This window comes from Nicotiana attenuata, unplaced genomic scaffold, assembly GCF_001879085.1.
Source record: "Nicotiana attenuata strain UT unplaced genomic scaffold, NIATTr2, whole genome shotgun sequence".
Lineage (NCBI taxonomy): Eukaryota > Viridiplantae > Streptophyta > Magnoliopsida > Solanales > Solanaceae > Nicotiana > Nicotiana attenuata.
In genome coordinates, this window is record NW_017672414.1 from 117,197 (window position 1) to 137,168 (window position 19,972).

The window sequence follows — 19,972 nt, forward strand, 5'->3', positions numbered from 1 at the left end:
AATAAACATAAGGATCAAAGCAATTACACAATTGTCTAAGCCCCACGATGGGCGCCAAGCTGTTTACCCGTAAAACGGTACGGTTGAATTTGTTACGTGGTTGATAGACAAGCGAACCGATTTGATCAAAAAATGTTAAATAAATGAGATTGAAAGGAATACTTAGCAAATGAAATTGAGGGAGATGACAAGCTTGGATCCGCGAGCAGTTCTCAGAGGACAGAAATGAGAGCCATATAAAAGAGCAAATAAAGTTGTTTAATTGAGAGCAAAAATGGAATGCATCATAAGTTTTGCCAAGAATTTTCTATTTTACAATGGCCATTGAGCTATCTATTTATAACTATACATAGGGAAACAAGATCCTAGGTTCAAGCCCCACTTGCATGATAATAAAGGAGTCATTGATGAATATGTAACGGCACGCCATGAATGTAAATATTCTCTACAACGGCTGCCCGTTTAATGTTAGAGAATATTCTTAATTGAATGCTATCCGATGGTAAATATTCGGCCTACTCCCGTTGACTAAGCTCTCTTCGGGGTTTACCCGATGTCAATTACACCTGTTGTTCACGGTGTTGGTTGTTACTTGATTCGCCTTTTACATGTCTTCTGTTCCACGTGTCATGCTATCATTTGATCATTTATTACCGATTTTACCCCATACAAAGGTACTTTTGGTCCTTTTTGGATATTCTTTGATCTTTTACCTCATTGATCTCTTTTTAGAGAATGCTCACACTTTTCAATCCGTTAGTTCTTTCTTACAACAACAACAACAAGCCTAGTGAAATTCCACAAGTGATCGTTAGTTCTTTCTTGATTTTGTAAAATAACAAGTATTTTAGAATAATTATTTTTGATAAATAGAAACAGAGAGAATAAATGACATTATTATTATTTGAAAAAATTAAGAAATATAGTTATCCATGAACATATGTTCTCACCTTCAAATATGTACTCCATATTACCTGTCATGTGCTAGTTCGAACAGTTTAGGCCCGGGGTTAGGTCCCTTTTCCCTTGGCACCACATATTCAAACAAGAAGGGGTGTTTTCTGTAATTTCAGAAACTATGAAATGGTACCTCTTATGTAAAAAAAGAACAATAACGCAGAGACATAAATCACAGCTCATAGCTACATAAGGCCCAAAAGGGGAAAAAAAATTCAACGACTCGTAATTATTTATCTGTCCGGAAGTTGTTTCTGCTTCCTACATCTAATCAAAGCAGAGAAGAACTGAACAATGGCTTCCAGGTACTGGGTGGTTTCTCTTCCCGTTCAGCAAAACTCATCCACAACTTCTCTATGGAGTCGCCTTCAGGAATCTATCTCCAAGCATTCATTCGATACTCCTCTTTATAGAGTAAGCTCTCTGCCCTTCCCTTAAATAATGTCAATTTTACTGAGATCTGCCTTCAACGACTTCAAATTTTTTGGATCACCTTCATATTTCTTGTTGAATTTGCAGTTTAACATCCCGAATCTCCGTGTCGGCACATTGGATTCGCTTCTAGCTCTCAGCGATGATCTCGTCAAGGTGAGCTCTTTATTTTTATTTTCTCTCTCTACATTTTTTGATTTATTCTGTATTTCGATTGCGAAGCATTAGTCACGTGTGATCTATATTGGATTGTTGAATTTTCTCGTTTTTAGTAGTTACTGGCTGCAATTTTACAATTGTGATCGAGAAGTTTAGTTGTTTAATGTGGTATTGATTAGGGATACGTAGAAGTTGAATATCAGCTGACAGAAGCTGTATTTTGTAATCGAAAAATTAAGTTATTTTATGTGGTAATGATTTGAATCATATGTGGAAAATTTGAATTTTTGCAGTCAAATAACTTCATTGAAGGGGTCTGCTCCAAGACACGAAGACAGATCGAGGAATTGGAGAGGGTTTCTGGGGTCCTCAGTAGCTCTCTCACTGTGGATGGGGTTCCTGTTGACTCATACCTCACTAGGTATATATCACCTAGTTTGACTGCTTTTGATATGTGGAATTATCTTTTCTGACAAGAAATTTGATTTTGGTGGTAGGTTTGCGTGGGACGAGGCAAAGTATCCAACAATGTCACCTCTTAAGGAGATTGTGGATGGAATTCACACCCAAGTAGCCAAGATTGAGGATGACCTTAAGGTATATATTCTGCTGTGTTATGTGAAACAAATAATTTTGTGAGGAGCAGTAATTGGGTATAACAATGTAGGAGATCTTATTTATCTATTTTCCAGTTTTTGTTGGGTGGTGGTGGTGTCCTCCATTTCAATGCTTACATAAAATGTTTACGATACAAGTAATTAGGCCTGAATGTATAGGTGGTATATGGTGAAGTAAAACGAAGAAATAGCTCTAATTCGCAATGTGAATTAAGCACAAACCGATGCTCTACTAGACAGAGAAAGGATATTTTGAAGAAAAGAAGAGCACCATAAGCGAGGGAGAAAGCAAAGATGAATTAGCATTCCTTACTTCACTTTTTGCCAATGGTATCATGTGTTTGCACTTTACTGAATTAAATAGTGGAGGTAGTTGGTGCTGGTGGTTGTGCTGTGTTAGTGGATAGAATAATGCTAAAACGTTACATTCACATAAAGTTTTAAGTGAACGTCTTAATGATTTAAGACTCTGTACCATATCTGACTGAATCAGGCCTATTCAGAGCAAATAAGTGATTGTACAAGATAAAAACAAATTAACTTAATGGATTGACATGTAAATGATTCAGATTTAGGTCTTCATTAAGTGGAAACAAGTGGGGCTTAAGATAATTTCTCTTTTCTTTTTTCTCTGTTATCTGCATGTTTTTTTTGGGGATAACCGAGAAATCCTCTATGATTTAGACGGCCCATTCGTAGTTCGCCCACAACCATATTGTCCAAATTTATGTGACACATTTCCCTTGTGTTTCAACCAAATTGGTGCTGTAGGTCCCTAACAGTGAAGTGCATTAAGTACTTGTTGAAGATACAGTGACAATGTTAGTTAAACATTCACTGTTTGGTTCCGCTGATTCCCAGAGTGTGTTTCCCTAGAACATAACTATACCTCCTTAAAACAATCGAGTAACATCCTTTTGTCAATTAAGTCAGCATGGTGGTTTTGAGAGTCTTTGTTATTCTTTTTTGGTGACAGTTTTCTATGAGATACTTCATTGGATTAAATGTTGAGTTTCTGACTTTACTACTAAGAGTTTTTTAATCATAGTATTGGATATATTGCTCGAACAATGTGTTACAATATCTGCTGGTTTTCTACGACAGGTTCGTGTTTCTGAGTATAACAATGTGCGCAGTCAACTCAATGCCATCAATCGAAAGCAGGCGGGAAGGTATGTAAGAGATGAGATTCCATTGGATACACATGGACTTCCAATAAATGGTGATTTATCATTTTTGAGTGTTCAGCTATGTCATTATTGATTTACCATCGAGGAACCTTCAATTTCTGCCTAAATGATTGTCCAAGACACTGACAACATAGATGGACATAATAGTGAAATTTAAAAAGGATAAGAGGAAGCTAACTTGAAAAAGGCTATCTCTAATTAGGCACTATTAGACATAGAAGGTTTCTTTGATAAAGAAGAAACATGGAAATACATCCATGTTGTTTTTGTTAAAGATCAGCAGATATTGGAGGTGGCCCTCATATTATCTGGTTGGTTAGAATATTTACACCAAAAAGAGAGAGAGAGGAGAGGGAGGGAGGGAGGGAGGGAGGGGGAGAGTTAGTACTTATTAAGATAGGAAACATGCGCAACGCGCTTACACTAAAACTAGTTTTGAAAAAAGTATGTGGTGAGTTAGGTTTGCATTAGGTGTATTGCTTCAGGGTGAAATCTTAGGGATTGTAGGAACTCCATCTACAACAACAACAACAACAGTGTAATTCCACAAATAGGTTCTAGGGAGGATAGTGTGTAGGCAGACCTTCACAAATAGGTTCTAGGGAGGATAGTGTGTAGGCAGACCTTACTCCTACCTTGTGAAAGTAGAGAGACTGTTTCCGATAGACCCTTGGCTCAAGAGGAACTCCATCTAGATGGGAGAAATTAAAATAGGACTTCCATACAGAGTGCTAGATTCATGTTGCTCATAGAAACTTGAAAATCTTTTTCAGAAGTCTGAAGTTTGGTACTCGGGTCTTTGAACTTATCCTTGTCAAAGGATAAGGGCACTCTGTTAATGTTTGTTTCTATGTTATTTGGAATTACTAATCTGGATTGGTATAATTGTTTTTGAATTTGTATCTACTTGGCATTCTAACTGATGTGCTTGGTGTTTCTTCCAGCTTAGCTGTCCGTGATCTGTCCAATTTGGTAAAGCCGGAAGATATTGTTACCTCAGAACACTTAACAACTCTCCTAGCTGTCGTTTCCAAATACTCACAGAAAGACTGGTTATCAAGTTACGAGAATCTTACCACCTATGTGGTAAGAACTTTGTTGATTCAGTTTATAGCTTCACATATCTTCTATTTACTTGGAATGTGTCTCTGCTTTGCATAGTGGTCCTTATTGTGGCATTGCACTTTGGATTAGTTTGATCATCTTCGAGGACAAGCTAGATTTCTTACTTATTTCTGGAAATGGAAAACGTTTTTTTTTCTTTCTGAGCTCTTTATAGTGCTATCCTACAAGTTCTACTTTTTCATTTTAACTAAATTGTTTAGGTTCCCAGATCCTCTAAGATGCTCTATGAGGACAATGAATATGCTCTTTATACTGTAACATTATTCAACCGTGATGCCGACAATTTCAAGATTAAGGCGCGTGAAAGAGGCTTCCAGGTGAGTTTTCTTTACCTCTTTCAAGTCTCTCTTTCCCCACCAGGTGGGAAAAAAGCTTTCAATATGTGAAACTGTTCTGTTGTGTCCGAATATATGTATATGTCATGTGTGGTGAGAAAAACTATTGATAGAGGAAGGCCTTATCTAAAGAGATGTCTTATTGGTACATTTGATTCAGATTCGCGATTTTGAACATAATCCGGAGACACAAGAAAGCCGGAAACAAGAGCTGGAAAAACTTATGCAAGACCAAGAGACATTCAGGAGCTCTCTGCTGCAGTGGTGCTATACCAGTTATGGGGAGGTACTTCCCTCTTTCTATTGGAAATCTAAGTATTTCGGGATGCATTTTCTACTGTTAATTTTATTCATAGACTTATGTCTTTGGCGCTGGCTTTAAGTTTGAAATGCTTTGCAGTCTCGAAGGAAATGAAAAAGTGAACTTGTTTGTCATCAGCCAAAAATATATCTAAACTGCATTATAAGGATCTTTAAGTCTCTTCTGCACTTCACTACTTTGAGCTAACAAAATAACCTATCACATTATGGTTGTTGGTGAAGTCTATGAGTTATCTCAAGATCACTTTACAATCAGATGCTAACTTGGATTTTGACTATTTCAAGGATACAGAATGAGTTTACTCCTCTTGGATTTATGATCTGATAGAGTCGGTAGAAGTAAAATGCTTACGATATTCAAGAGAATATATTCATGAATTGATCCCATGAACCTTCAAAATGAACTGTAGGGAAAGAGAGGGAGCCTTACCATTGTCCGGGGACCAAGTCTCATCTTACATGAGCAATATGTGAAACTGAGGGAGCATGTTCTGTGACTAGGAAAAAGTCTTTGCAGTCTTTGTTTTTCATTATCTGGAAATGAATTATGGAAAGAATAAATGGAAAACAATCATAACCTATCACCTTATCCACCCCCCCCCCCTCTCAAAATAGCGTTCTTTATTGCAAAAACTTTAAAAAATGATGATTGAAGAGACCTAAATTATTTACCAACCAACAATGAGACACGGGAAGAAATAGAGAAAATGAGAGGAGATCTTAAAGCGGAGAAGGGAACATGCTGTGGTGAGAGGATTTGCCAAATTCGAAGTGATATCAATTAAGTATTGGAGTTCTTTGTTAATTTTTTCATTAAATGTCGGTGGATCTTTTCATACCCTTCCTCTGCCAGTGAAGAAGCTATTAAGCTTTTCAGTATTTCGACCGAGCGAAATGCATCATGGCTTGGAAAGAAGACAAGCTCTTAATTAGCGGGGAACGGGTCAGCAAAACATGTGATTTTTCTTGTTAACTTCTATTATCTTTCTTTAACAATTGCCTAACAAACACCAAAAGGATCTGCTCTTTTTTCCTTCCGGGCACAAGTTGGGTGTGTGAAAAGGCAGGTGTTAATTTCTGGTTGCCAGTGTATAACATTGTCCTTACTCTTGTTCATGTTCAGGCAAATAGCTTTAAGGAATCTCATCTTGTACCTTGATTTTTTCCCTTTTTCGTTCTTAAATCGTGATTGAAAATAAAACAAAAATAAACATGTGGTGGTTGTTTTCAGCTCATCCATAAATTGTAAGCTGAACTAGATAAAATTTTGTGGAAATATGTACCTTGGTGGAGCATAACGTGGCTGGAAAACAAAGCGGCATGCCATGCTAGGAGGTAGCTTTAGCGCTTTGTGTGAGTATTTTAACCTAGCAGTTGGCGCATTCTAGACATGGCCTTACATACCTCCAGTGATTTTCTATTTATCTAACATAGTGGTCAAAGGCTAAATCGTAGATGAAGTGTTAAACTTTAAAATTTCTTAAGGTGGAGCGAATGAACTTTCTCTTGTGAACCTTGTATTACATGTTATAGTACTGCAAAAACCTAGTGAAATGGATGTATTGACTGATTACAATATGTTTCACCAAAAAAGTTGATTGATTGGTTTCGTAACAATAACAAAAAACCCAATGTAGTCCCACAAGTGGGGTATGTGGAGGGTAGAGTGTACGCAGACCTTACCCCTGCCTTTTAAAAAACAGAGAGGCTGTTTCCGGTAGACCCTCGGCTCAAGAAGGAAAAAAGGGAAGGGGCAGAAACAAGCAAACCAATCTGGCAACCGAAGCGAAAATACAAAACTAACACTAAGTAATGCAATCAGAAAACCGGAACAAGGCACCAACAAGTAATAACAACAATCTAGGGATAAAACACGAAGGACACTAAGTGATGTATCAAAACTACTGTGACAAACAAGGATAACACTCGGCTGCCTAACCCTCTACCTTTATTCTCAACCTCCACACCTTCCTATCCATGATCATTTCCTCAGCTGGAGCAACGCCATATCTCGCCTAATCGCCTCTCCCCAATAGTTTTTCGGCCTGCTTCTACCTCTTCGTTGGCCCTCCAACGCCAGCCTCGCACACCTCCTCACCGGGGCATCAATGCCTCTCCTCTTAACATGCCCGAACCATCTAAGTCTCGCCTCCCGCATCTTATCCTCCACAAGGGCCACACCCACTTTGTCCCGGATAACTTCATTTCTAATTCTATCTAACCTGGTATGCCCGTACATCCATCTTAACATCCCCATTTCAGCCACCTTCATCTTCTGTACATGAGAGTTCTTGACTGGCCAACACTCCGCCCCATACAGCATAGTCGGTCTGACCACCGCTCTATAAAACTTACCTTTAAGTTTTGGTGGCACATTCTTGTTACACAGAACACCGGAAGCAAGCCTCCATTTCATCCATTCCGTCCAATACGGTGTGTGACATCCTTGTCGATCCCCATTTACCTTGTATAACAGACCCAAGGTACTTGGAACTTTCTCTCCTAGGAATGACTTGTGAATCAAGCCGCATGTCTTCGTCCACTTCCTGAGTCGCGCTACTGAACTTGCACTCCAAGTATTCTGTTTTGGTCCTGCTCAACTCGAAACCTTTAGACTCCAGGGTCTCCTCCAAACCTCTAACCTCTCGTTAACACCACCTCGCATCTCGTCAATCAGTACAATGTCATTTGCAAATAATATGCACCACATCACCTTCCTTTGAATGCGATGCGTCAGCGCGTCAATTGCCAGGGCGAACAGAAATGTGCTAAGGGCTGACCCCTGATGCAACCCCATCACAACCAGGAAGTGTTCCGAGTCCCCTCTCACTGTCCTCACTCGAGTCTTAGCTCCATCGTACGTCTTGAATAGCCCTAGTGTATGCAACAGAAACGCCTCTAACCTCCAAACATCTCCATAACACCTCCCTCGGCACTTTATCGTAAGCCTTCTCTAAGTCGATGAACACCATATATAAATCCCGCTTCCTCTCTCTATACTGCTCCATCAACCTCCTAACAAGGTGAATAGCTTCTGTAGTAGAACACCCCGGCATAAATCTGAATTGGTTCTATGAAAATAGACACAATTCTCCTCACCCTCTGCTCCACCACCCTCTCCCATACTTTCATACTATGGCTCAGTAGCTTGATACCCCGATAGTTGTTGCAATTTTGGATATCACCCTTGTTTCGTAGAAAGGCAAAAATCAGGAAAAGTCCATATTATGGTTAAATGAAGAAATTATCCCATCTCACAGAAGGTTCAAGTAGCACAAACAGAAGACAAAATTAAATAATGCTGCTTAAGATCGTTTGTTCATGCTCTATGTGGACCTTCAAATGCATTGGTCGTAGGTGTGATACTGTAATAATTAAAGGTGTTAGTAATGAACGAGGTTGGCTTAAAATTACATGGAACGAGATTTGCATCTCTTAAATTCATGTGGGCTTAAAGAAAAATATAACACAAAAGAAGCAAAAGATCCATATAATCGATACCAATTAGTGGGAATTAAGCTTAGTTTGGTATACTTACATTTGGTCCTTTACTAGGCGTTAGAGATTTTTGTTTTTGTTAAAAAGGTGAAGAAACCTCTAGTTTGTTAGGAAATCCGAAACTATTGAATATTGGAATGAATTGGGCAAGTGGAGCGAGATGGATGTTGATGATTTATATAGCCGACACAACAATCATGGGATTGGGGTTTAGTTGTGTGGTTAAATGACTATCACTCCCAGGCTTTCTTTTTGACGCCAACTATGCTTATAAGGCTATAACAATCAACAGACATTCACAGCTTTAGATATGTGATCCAGTAAAACTGGAAATTATTCCATTCGCTGTTGTAAACAAGAAAAAAAAGTGTAATTCTGTCCCCCTGAAATTCATTTCACTGGTCGTCTAACTTTTATCTGCTTCAAAATTTGGAACTTATAGTTATCTGCATTTAGAAAATGGGACATTTGATATGTGCTAAAATAAACTAAGGATATTCTTGTTGTTTTTTCTTCTGAAATTTGAAGAAAAGAGAAGGAAAAGGAAAACAACAGAACAACTGTGTGCCATATCACCCTTCCAACATATTCCACAATTACTGCTTCCCATGGCGACCCCCTAATCAACTGCTTCCCGCCCACCCTCTCAACCTACTGCCTTCACCCTTTGCACCTACACCATCCTTTGTCTCTTATCCTCCATCTCATTCCACAACCTGCTCCCCCATTTCTTCCCAACATAAGTTGAAGGACAAAGTGTGCCAGTATGAAGCTATGATGCTTCATCTTAAAAGAACCTATCAACTATGACCTTGTCCACTACTCTCTGGAAAGCTATGAACTCTTTGACAAAAAATTAGTTGGCGCAATTAGAAAAGCTATTACAAGATAAGAGAAAATTAATCACTAACAATTTAAAAATAATCAGGCACTCAGAAAAGTTTTTCACCAGAACTATGATCATATATGTGGTTTAAAAAGAGGATGAGGTTGGAGACTCTGTCGTGGGGCAGAGGGTGAGACAAGGCGGTTAAGGGTGTCCAATTGTTTGTTTAAACAGGATACCAACTCTTCAAGTTGGCTAAAAAAGATATGGAACAGTTAATTTTGCTGTTGGTTTAGTTTCTGTTGCATTACCATCTTGGTTATTCCGTTTGTTTGGCAAATTAAAATCCTACCCGGTATAAAAATCACAGGTAAATTTTTGTATGTTATGGAAACCGATAACTGGGTATCCAGTTGGTTAATCTATACAAATAGATAAAGCTACAAGCTCGCATAGGGAGGTAGTTTCCATAGATATTCCTCATAATCACTTATAAGCTGACCCCCCCCTCCCCCCCCCNTAATCACTAACAATTTAAAAATAATCAGGCACTCAGAAAAGTTTTTCACCAGAACTATGATCATATATGATCAAAGTTCTGGTGAAAAACTTTTCTGAGTGCCTGATTATTTTTAAATTGTTAGTGATTAATTTTCTCTTATCTTGTAATAGCTTTTCTAATTGCGCCAACTAATTTTTTGTCAAAGAGTTCATAGCTTTCCAGAGAGTAGTGGACAANTAAATATATCAATCCAAAAATTAAAGACTCAATAGATAGTACATAGACTACATAGTAGAATTCATAAATTAAAACTAATAGTCTAAACTCTAAAACAAGCAACATCTATTCTTCTTCAAGATTTTCAAATTCTACAACTTCATGAATGTTAGCATTATATTGGCTATCATCTTCTTCATCCTCGAACTCTTCATCAATTAGGGACCGGCTTGAACTTGCTACTCCCTTTCCCTTGTAACTTGAAGAACTCCCTCTAAGTCCATAGATATTCTCCTCAACTCCAATGGCCATAGAAACAGTACCCCAATCAAGATCATCTCCTTCATACACTTGTTCATCTTCATGATTTTGGGAGGCTCCAGTTAACCATTCATTTGCCTCATCAATGTTGTCCAACAAAATTGGATCAATGGTATCGCGAGCTTCATAACGTCGCCTCAATGTTCTATTGTATTTAATATACACTAGATCATTGAGACGTGATAGCTCAAGCCTATTCCTTTTCTTGGAGTGAATCTGCCCATACGTTATTTAGATTGATTAATAGATACTAATAATAATACAATATAGAATATATTAATATAATAAATCTACTTCTTACATGCTCAAATACGCTCCAATTTCTCTCGCATCCAGATGCACTACAAGTTAGGCTTAATACTTTGATGGCAAACTTTTGCAAGTTTGGAGTTTGATGTCCAAATTGCTTCCACCATTCAACTATAGAAAAATATTTTAAAAGTTAATAAGTATAAATCAAATAAATTAAATTAAAGTTATAAGAATATCTATATTAAAGTTAGTTACCTGGCGACCTTATGTCTCTTGCTCTAATGGCAGCCGGTAAACCAAATAGGCCCTCTGCTTGTGAGTACTTACCAAACTCCTCCCCTATTTGATCTGTCGTCGCTGAATTAGGGATCAACTTCTCAAGACATGCATGGTATCCAATCCACACTTCTGAATCCAAAGTTTTATCTCTAGTGTTCTTGTAAAATAATCCCGGGTTCAGAAGATGGCCTGCTGCATGCAAAGGTCGATGGAGTTGATTGTTCCACCTGGTATCAATTATCTCAAAAACTTTCTCATATTTCCTAACATCTCCATCAAATGACGCTGCAATACTCTCTCTGGCTCTATCCATAGCTTCATAAAGATAGCCCATTGATGGTTTTTTCTCCCCATCCACCATATGAAGCACCCTAATCAAAGGACCACCAACTTTAAGAGCCCGAACGACGTCATTCCAGAATGATGGACAAATAAGAACTTTGGCAGTTTCTTTCCCCGCAGCTTCCTTTGCATATTTATTATCTTTCCATTCATTCGAAAGAACTAGCCTTCTCAAATTTTTCTTTTGCAAGTAAAAACTATGTAAAGTTAAGAAAGCCGTTGCAAATCTAGTCTTGGCCGGTCTCACCAAATTTCTTTCATTTGTGAATTTCCTCATCAAATTCAACAACAACGGCCTCTGACTGATGTAAGCATATGCCTTAACGGCCTGAAAACTGTAAAAGTAACAATAATAATTTTATAGTTAATACTTAATACTTAATAGTTAATAGGATTAGTATAAATAAAGTTAAAGGCTTTAAAGATAACTATATTAAAGTTACCTGAAGCATATGGGTATTCCTTGAATATGTTACCAAGCATCAAGTTGATAACAATGGGCAGCACATGGAGTCCAATAAATGTTTGGATACATAGCTTCCATCATCTTCCCCGCACTAACATCCTCACTAGCATTATCTGTAACAATTTGTACAACATTTTCCTTTCCAATTTTATCAATAGTATTTCTAACAAGCTGTGCATTTTGCTTCCATCCGTAGAAGAGTTGCTAGCATCGTGAGATTCAAGAAAAACACTCCCTCTTGGAGTTCACCAACACATTTATGATCATTTTTCCATTCCGTGCTGTCCGTTTATCCATCATAATGGAACATCCAAACTTGTTCCATTCCACTTTATGCTCCTCAATAATTTGGTCTATCTTCTTCACCTCCTTTTTAAGATGAGTTACTCTAACTTCATGATAGCTAGGAGGCTTCATTCCTGGGCCATATTGTCCTACGGCCTCAATGAATTTGTCAAAAGTTTTGTAGTTGACACAGTTGAAAGGAAGCCCCGCATCGTACATCCATGATGCAAAGGCACTGACGGCGCGATCCCTCAAAATCTTCTTGGCTTCTAAACCTGAACCTTCTTCACTTTTTCCCCTTTCTTGTTGTTTTCCCGAGAAATAAAGATTGAGAGGACCTTTTGTCACCGTACGTGCCGTGGATGACCCACTAGACATATTTGGATTTATCTTATGAGTTTTAGGGGGGGGGGGGGAGGTCCCATTTCACCTTATTCATCCATTTCATCATCTTCGTCAATTAGATTCACCGATGCTTCATAATTCATTTGAGTTCTTGCCATATTTTTCTTTTCAACAAACGCCTTTACTTCCTCCCTAACCTCGGGCGGACAAGTGGAACATTGTATTACATTTTTAAATCCACCTATCATATGTTGCTTGTGACGAGTTATCCCACCATTGTATGTTTTTTGACAAAACACACATTTAATTGCGAATCTTGACGAGCCTTGTATAGCATAATTCCAAGCTATATCATTTCGTTTAGTATTATCGGATGACGCCATCCCAACGCTGTTTTATAGAAAAAATTGTCAAGTCAATATGCAATTAATTCTACTATCTAAAGAAGACAAAAAAAATAGAGCAAAAAAAATGATTCTGCCTTTGGAAACAGTAACACTGCCTCTGGAAAAAAACAGCAAAGAAAAAAAGACAAAAAAACATAGCAAAACAAAAAATTGATTCTGCCTTTGGAAACAGCAAAGAAAGAAGAACAAAAATGAAATTTTGCCTCTAGAAAAACAGCAAATAAAGAAGAAAACAAAACAGAGCAAAAAAAAAAAAAAATAAGAGCAGAAGAAAACCATCAGTTTTTGCTCGACAAAAACAGCACAAATACAGACCCTATTTGGCTCTGTTTCTATCGACAAAAAACAGAAGAAAAAAAATAGAAAGAAGAAGAGAAGAAGAAAGAAGAAAGAAGACCCTATTTGGCTCTGTTTCTATCGACAAAAAACAGAAGAAAAAAAATAAAAAATAGAAAGAAGAAAGAAGAAAGAAGAAGGAAGAAGAAGCATACCTCTGTTTTTTCGCTGTTGAAGCTTGAAGAAGATGAAGCCAGATGATGAAGAAGAAGGCTGAGAAGACCGTTGGTTTGTTCGCAGGTGAAAAGCCCTAATCGCTGAAGTTTTTTTGTTCGCGGGTGAAATAATTCGAAGCCCTAATTCCCGACTTAAGTCTTCTCCCTTTCTCTTTTTTTAATCTAAAAATAACGATGCTACAGTCGCTAGTCGCCACACAGTCGCCTCACGCAACACACCCTGAAGCGAGCGCTATTTGGAATCGCAACGCAACAGAAGCATTGAAGCGACACACCCTCGCCTCGCCTCACGCTATTAGCGCTGAGGCGAGCGCTATTTATAACACTGTTCCACATGTATTGTATCTTTCTTTTGATAAAACATTTAAACATGTACTGTTTTTAAACTCCAATGTACTCTTCCTGACTGAATGCCATGGGCAAGAAAATGGATCATGTACACATTCAAGCACTTGCTCTCTCTTTTATCTTTTTTATTCCCTTCTATTAATTCTAGAGACATAGTACTGAATACTGATTGACGAGACGTGAGGCGGTATTAACGACTAGTTGGAGGTCTGGAGACAACTCTAGAGTCTAAAGGTTTCAAGTTGAGCAGGACTAATACAAAATACTTGGAGTGAAAGTTCAGCGACGTGACGGAGGGAGCGGACATGGACGTGAGACTTGATTCACAAGTCATCTCCAAGAGTTATAAGTATCTTGGGTCTGTTATCCAAGGGAATGGGGAGAGGATGTCACACATCTTATAGGGCGGGGTGGATGAAATGGAGGTTAGCGTCTGACGTCTTGTCTGACAAGAATGTGCCACCAAAACTTAAAGGTAAGTTTTACAGGGTGGTGGTTAGACTGACTATATTGTATGGGCCAGAGTGTTGGTCAGTCAAGAACTCCCATATTCATAGATGAAAGTAGTAGAAATGAGGATGTTGTGATGGATGTGCCGGCATACTAGGTTGGATAAGATTAGGAATGAAGATATCCGGGTAAAGGTGGGCGTGGCCCCCATAGAGGACAAGATGTGAGAAGCGATGGTTTGATGGTTCGGTCATGTGAAGAGGATAAGCTTAGATGCTCCAGTAAGGAGGTGTGAGCGATTGATTTTGGTGGGTATGAGAAGAGGTAGAGGGCGGCCAAAGAAGTATTGGGGAGAGGTGATCAGGCAGGACGACTTCAGCTTATCGAGGACATGACCCTTGATAGGAGGGTGTGGAAGTCGAGAATTAGGGTAGAAAGTTGATACGTCGTCGAGCATTTTTCTGTCTTGTACCGGGGTTTTTTAGGATTAGTCTGCTAGTGTCTTGTTCTTAGATTGCTAGTATTACATGTTATTTTCATGCTATCTTACGCTTCAGTTTACTAGTATTTTGCCGTTGTTACTGCTTGTTGCTATTGCTTCCTTCATCCATTTTTCTGGTTCTTAGATTGCTGTTATTACCTTTCTGGCCTTTGTCGCTGATGTTGCTTGTTTCTAGTGTTGCTTTTCATCTTCTTGAGTCGAGGGTCTATCTAAAACAGCTTCTCTACCTCCCAAGGGTAGGGGTAAGACCTGCGTACACACTATCCTCCGCAGACCCCATTTGTGGGACTTCACTAGGTTTGTTGTTGTTGTTGTGTCTATTAATTCTAGAACAACTATGCTAAATTGAGATATGTAGCAGAATTCATCTGAAGAAGTCAATTTCCAACTTTTTGATTGCAAATTAATTCGCTTCTTGCAATTATATCCTATTCGGGAACAATGTTCATTTTGTTTCGAAATTCTAGTATGTTGTTTTTCTACCAAATGTTTATTGTTGATTGCTTAGAAATAGGCACGTTATCAAGTGTTCCCATTGGCTAGTCCAACTTTAATGAGGGTTGAGGTAAGGCATGTAGATGAGATCTCATTAGAGTTTTGAATGAGTAAGCTCATGATTAAAGATTCAATTAGCACCAACTTCAGGAGAAGAAATTAACTCTTTGGCCTGGACATTGAGTAGAGCCGACTTATGCTTGGCTCACCTCACTCATATTTCAGCTCGGGCCAACTAGGCTTTCTTTTGGTAAATATGAGCTGAGCTACACTTGGTTTGCTTGGTTTCGTCTAATTTAACAAGAAAAATCACGTGTTCTGCATATACTTAAGTTCCAATGATGAAGGTCTTCAACAAGGTATTATACTCCGACAGGGTGCACTTAATGGGTTGAGATATCCCATGGAACAACAACAACAAGAACAACAACAACCCAGTTGAATCCCACCAGTGCGGTCTGAGAACAAATAACAATATTATTACTTTATATTTCATTTGACATTGTAAAATTGTTAAGGAAGAGGACTAGATAATTTATGTCATCTGAAAACCATATAAACTTGTTTACAACATCTTTACATCCCTCTAATAAATAGCCAGTCGCATGTCCAATAGTTAGTCAATAAGTGTATGATTTTGGTTACTCAAAACGAAAAATCAAAACATTTGGAAACAGGAACGGATGTTTGATTGAAAAGTGAACTGACCATCTGAACACCCCTAAAGGGTGTATCGGGGGTGTAGTAATGTAATTCGCTTGACGGGGTCAATAAGTCATGTTTTTCAATCTAATTAGCACGTGATAGCAATCTTCATTGACCTATAACCCCCAATCCATGCTTTCCCTGAAAGCAGTCACAGTTCACTGGTTCATCTGTTGCCAGTTTGTAGGATGAAACGAAGTTTATGACAGAAAGGTACATGTGGTTCTCAATTCTGTTGGTGCTGTTAGATGATAATAGTGAGCAGCATTCAGAGATGAAAACAGTTCATAGGAGGCTTCCAGGCAGACTAGGGTGGTGAAAGATTTGGGGGGGGGGGGGGGTGGTCTAAATTTCTACAACATGGATTCTGTTAGGGGTCGTTTTGTAGGATGCATTAGAGAAAATAATGCATGCATTAGCTTTTGGTAACACTAATCCCTTGTTTGGTACACTTTTTCAACCTATGTATTACTAATGCAAGTATTAGTTATACAACCTATCTGGTATTATGCTATGTATAACTAATACATAGCAAACCATGGTATTAGGAATACCAAGGCTATTAATGCATGTATTAGCATGGTTAAAGACAAAATTGTCCTTAAAGTCCCTTAAAACTAAAGAATATGGAGGACATTTTTGTAACTAGTTTCTTAAAATTATGCAATGCATTTTAATTTTTAATACGCCACAACAAACAGTGGATAATAGATAATCTCTGCATAACTCATGCTTGCATTACTAACCCATGCATTACTAATACGCCTTATTCAGCATTATTCTTATGTACCCTACCAAACGCCCCCTTAATGAATTATAGAGTCGGTCACTAAACCTAAATTTCTTTTCCTCGAGACATTAAACCTACATGGTTATGTTCAATCTTAAGCTAGTGTATTTAAGAGTCCATTAGAAAACTGGAAACACCTATGTCCATGCCACAGCAATTCACACAGATACATTTAGGCGTAGGCCACAATGAGTCCATATAACATGATCCACGTAGTGGGGTGTGTAGTTTGTTTCCAGAAAGTACGAATAATATCAGCATGTAAGGTGCAAAGCAATTCTGGATAGATTTGCAGTTCCGTTATCAATTGTGTTAAGGGACGTGAAGGGAAGTGGCTTAAGCCAGAGGTTAAATTTGACATCATGTTAGGTCAGTCCTTGCAGCAATTTGTCTTCACTACGCACCTCCATTTGGTTGCCTGTTTAGATATTAAGTGCACGCCTTGACTAGAGGGTTCTAGCACATTTTTTGCTCAACCAATAAAACCAAAGTAATGACCAATGGTCTAAGTGCGCTCTTGTGATTTCTGCTCTTCGACTGCTGTAAATTTGTAAATTACCTTTTAGATTTCGCAATAGGATTCCATCTCGATCCATTCTCAAAACAAAAAGGATCCCATCTCGATGTGGGTTCACTATTTCCTTTTTCTTTTCTTTGTGCTGATTGATTTATTTTCATTTCCAGCTCACCCATATTGTAGTTAGTAAAATTGAAACCCATATTGTAGTTGGTGAGATTGAAACCCTTGTCTAAAATGTCCTGCCATCATTCTACAGGTTTTTAGCTCCTGGATGCACTTCTGCGCTGTGCGTATCTTTGCTGAGAGCATTTTGAGATATGGCTTGCCTCCATCATTTTTGGTAAATTCATTTGGACCCCCAAATATTATGCTCATCAGCTACCTGTTTGGTTGTATTTAGATTATTACCATTACTTAAGGACTGACATAAATTTTCAGTCTGTTGTATTGGCACCCTCTACCAAAAGTGAGAAGAAAGTACGTTCCATTCTCGAGTCACTCTGCGACAGTTCAAACAGGTATGGCATATTGTCACCTGCTCGCATGTGATAATATTTTCCCCTGATCTCCACCAAGAAGGAACATGTGTAATGCTTTTAACATGTTAAAATTGTATTGCGTGACTGTTAATGGTGTTTATAAGTACATAATATTTTCTTCCAGTCTCCGCCGAGCAGGAACATATATCATGCTTATAACATGGATGCTATTTAGTTTGACTATTACTGGTCCCGAGTACATCTATCCCATTCTATCTCTACTTTGAGGCTGAAAGTTCTGTAATTGTCCATTGAGTATATTGTAAGAAAAGAACATGCATTTGTTCAGTTTCAATATGCCACATCTATGTGGTCCTTTGGACCTACACGTCTCTCTGTCCAACTCTGACTGACGGTTATTAAATGGTTTATCTATCACGTTCCCCATTTATACTGTTTTTAATTCAACTGCAGCAATTTCTGGAAATCTGAGGATGAAGGAGGAATGGCTGGTTTTGGAGGTGATACAGAGGCTCATCCTTACGTCTCCTTCACCATAAATCTTGTTTGAGTTCGATAAATGGCTTGTTCTGTCCACTGCAATTGGTTTGAATCTAGTTGCCATCAACAATAAGGACAGGTTGCGCACTTGTACAATAGAGAGGATTGTTCAATTTTTTTTAATATTATATGTTTATTGTAAAACATATTTTTTTTTTACTTCCTCTTGCTGCTTTTATAGGGGTTGATTGTATCCCAAACCTTAGTACTTCACTGGATGAAAATATTTTGAGGATATTTTGATATGTATTGGGAATTGTTTCCCATACTAAATGTAATTTGTTCTTGTTTTAAGCCTGTATGTCGTTGCTTTCTTGCAATATGATACTCCTTTCTCTATTCTGATGCATTTTCACTCTTAGCTAGCTTGATCTTTGTGAGTCGAGACGACATATAGATGCTATTGGTTTCTCGATTGTATCAAAAGTTTTGAGGACATGACAATTGCCAAACCAAGCAATCATATATTGACTAGTTTACGTTGTCTTGTTAAGCTACTACAACCGTCTTCTTTTATTCGGGTTTATGGGCCACCAATATGAGCAAACTTACATGGATGGAATTAATTACCAAAATGACTGATTACCATTAATTGTTTGCGACCACTGAGACTTAGGTTGTACAATCTTCTTGGCGAGGAAAGTGAGTAGGAAATCAGGTTAAATAATGAGCAGGAACCCGGTTAAGTTCTGCAAAAACTGGAACCCTGCTCTTTTACCCTATCTTTGGAAAACTTTAGTGCAGGTGCAGCTTCTGTCTTGGAGGTTGTAGGATATGCTTGAGCTTAAGTGGAGAAGGTGAGTATTCATATAGCCGATTGCAACTTGTTTGTGATTGAGACATAGTAATAATAGTTGTAATTGTAGGTAGGGTATGGTCCTGCCTGGCTAGTTGGGATGAGGATCTCTAGCCTTCTAGGCTGTAGTTGAAAAGGATGTTAGGGCATTCTCAGGTATGTCTAAACTCCAAAAAACTTGGGTTCGGTTCATTGCTCTGCAATGTATCCTCTTTTGGTGTAGCAGGGGCGTACACAGGATATTTACTAAGCGGTGTCAATATTTTAAGAAGTGAACTGATGAACAAATTACTGTAACAAGATTATCTTAGTAAATCACATTTAAATGTATTAACACAATTATCTTCTACGAGCTTTCTTTTTCTTGAAATCTTTTCATGATAGTCGCACTTTTCGTTTAGTTGAATATACCATTTTCTTATTCTATGATAGTTGTTTGGATGATATATTCATATTGGTAACATTTACTCAGATAAAACATTAGGAAATCTAACTCAATTCTTTCGCTCAATCTTTCAACAGGATGCTATTGTTCTGATTTATGGAAATCTCCTTCAAATTATGAGANTTTAAAAACTTGAAATATAATAGGAGAATATTTTATTAATTTTTACTGAATTACAAATTAAGTAGAATTTCGATTAGATATTTAAACTCTACAAAATTATATAAACTTATAAAGTGCTACTCATATTTCTTAGTCTTGGAATTTCGTTGAATTGTCTTCTCTAGGTTTAGTGTTCTCTAAGGTTCTTTTCTCAAAAAAAAAAGATGAAGCCAGTTTGCAAAATATTCATGTTTAAACTTTTTTCTTGGAATTTCGCTGCATTTTGTTGGCTGAATGAAATGCTAGCAAGAGGATTTGAACTTGGGACCTTTTCACTCAACACAAAGCCACTGCCGAACCGCTGAGCAAAAGATGCTTCGTGTGGCAAGAGG

General features: G+C 38.0%; 2 protein-coding genes across 2 annotated transcripts; one reads left to right on the forward strand and one right to left on the reverse strand.

The window, feature by feature from the left end:
- The first annotated feature begins 1,136 nt into the window (after positions 1–1,136).
- On the forward strand, positions 1,137–18,557 carry LOC109213102 (V-type proton ATPase subunit C). The gene is made up of 11 exons (XM_019376860.1): positions 1,137–1,371; positions 1,477–1,545; positions 1,842–1,969; positions 2,046–2,145; positions 3,270–3,337; positions 4,300–4,441; positions 4,681–4,797; positions 4,976–5,101; positions 17,454–17,537; positions 17,636–17,715; positions 18,151–18,557. The coding sequence occupies exons 1-11, from the start codon at positions 1,252–1,254 to the stop codon at positions 18,245–18,247; spliced, it is 1,131 nt and encodes a 376-aa protein (XP_019232405.1). The 5' UTR covers positions 1,137–1,251; the 3' UTR covers positions 18,248–18,557.
- On the reverse strand, positions 10,282–16,194 carry LOC109213103. The gene is made up of 2 exons (XM_019376861.1): positions 11,007–16,194; positions 10,282–10,919 (listed from the first exon to the last, which is right to left on the reverse strand). Exons 1-2 carry the CDS (start codon positions 11,647–11,649, stop codon positions 10,750–10,752), a joined length of 813 nt encoding a protein of 270 aa, XP_019232406.1. The 5' UTR covers positions 11,650–16,194; the 3' UTR covers positions 10,282–10,749.
- Positions 18,558–19,972: the final 1,415 nt, after the last annotated feature.

Bases quoted from the DNA above. Each gene is read 5' to 3' on its own strand.
- LOC109213102 (XM_019376860.1), top strand. From the start codon at position 1,252: ATGGCTTCCAGGTACTGGGTGGTTTCTCTTCCCGTTCAGCAAAACTCA. The intron at 5,102-17,453 runs GTACTTCCCTCT...ATCATTCTACAG, and splicing joins GCTATACCAGTTATGGGGAG to GTTTTTAGCTCCTGGATGCA. The intron at 17,538-17,635 runs GTAAATTCATTT...ATAAATTTTCAG, and splicing joins GCTTGCCTCCATCATTTTTG to TCTGTTGTATTGGCACCCTC.
- LOC109213103 (XM_019376861.1), bottom strand. From the start codon at position 11,649: ATGAGGAAATTCACAAATGAAAGAAATTTGGTGAGACCGGCCAAGACT. The intron at 10,920-11,006 runs GTAACTAACTTT...ATTTTTCTATAG, and splicing joins AAGAGACATAAGGTCGCCAG to TTGAATGGTGGAAGCAATTT.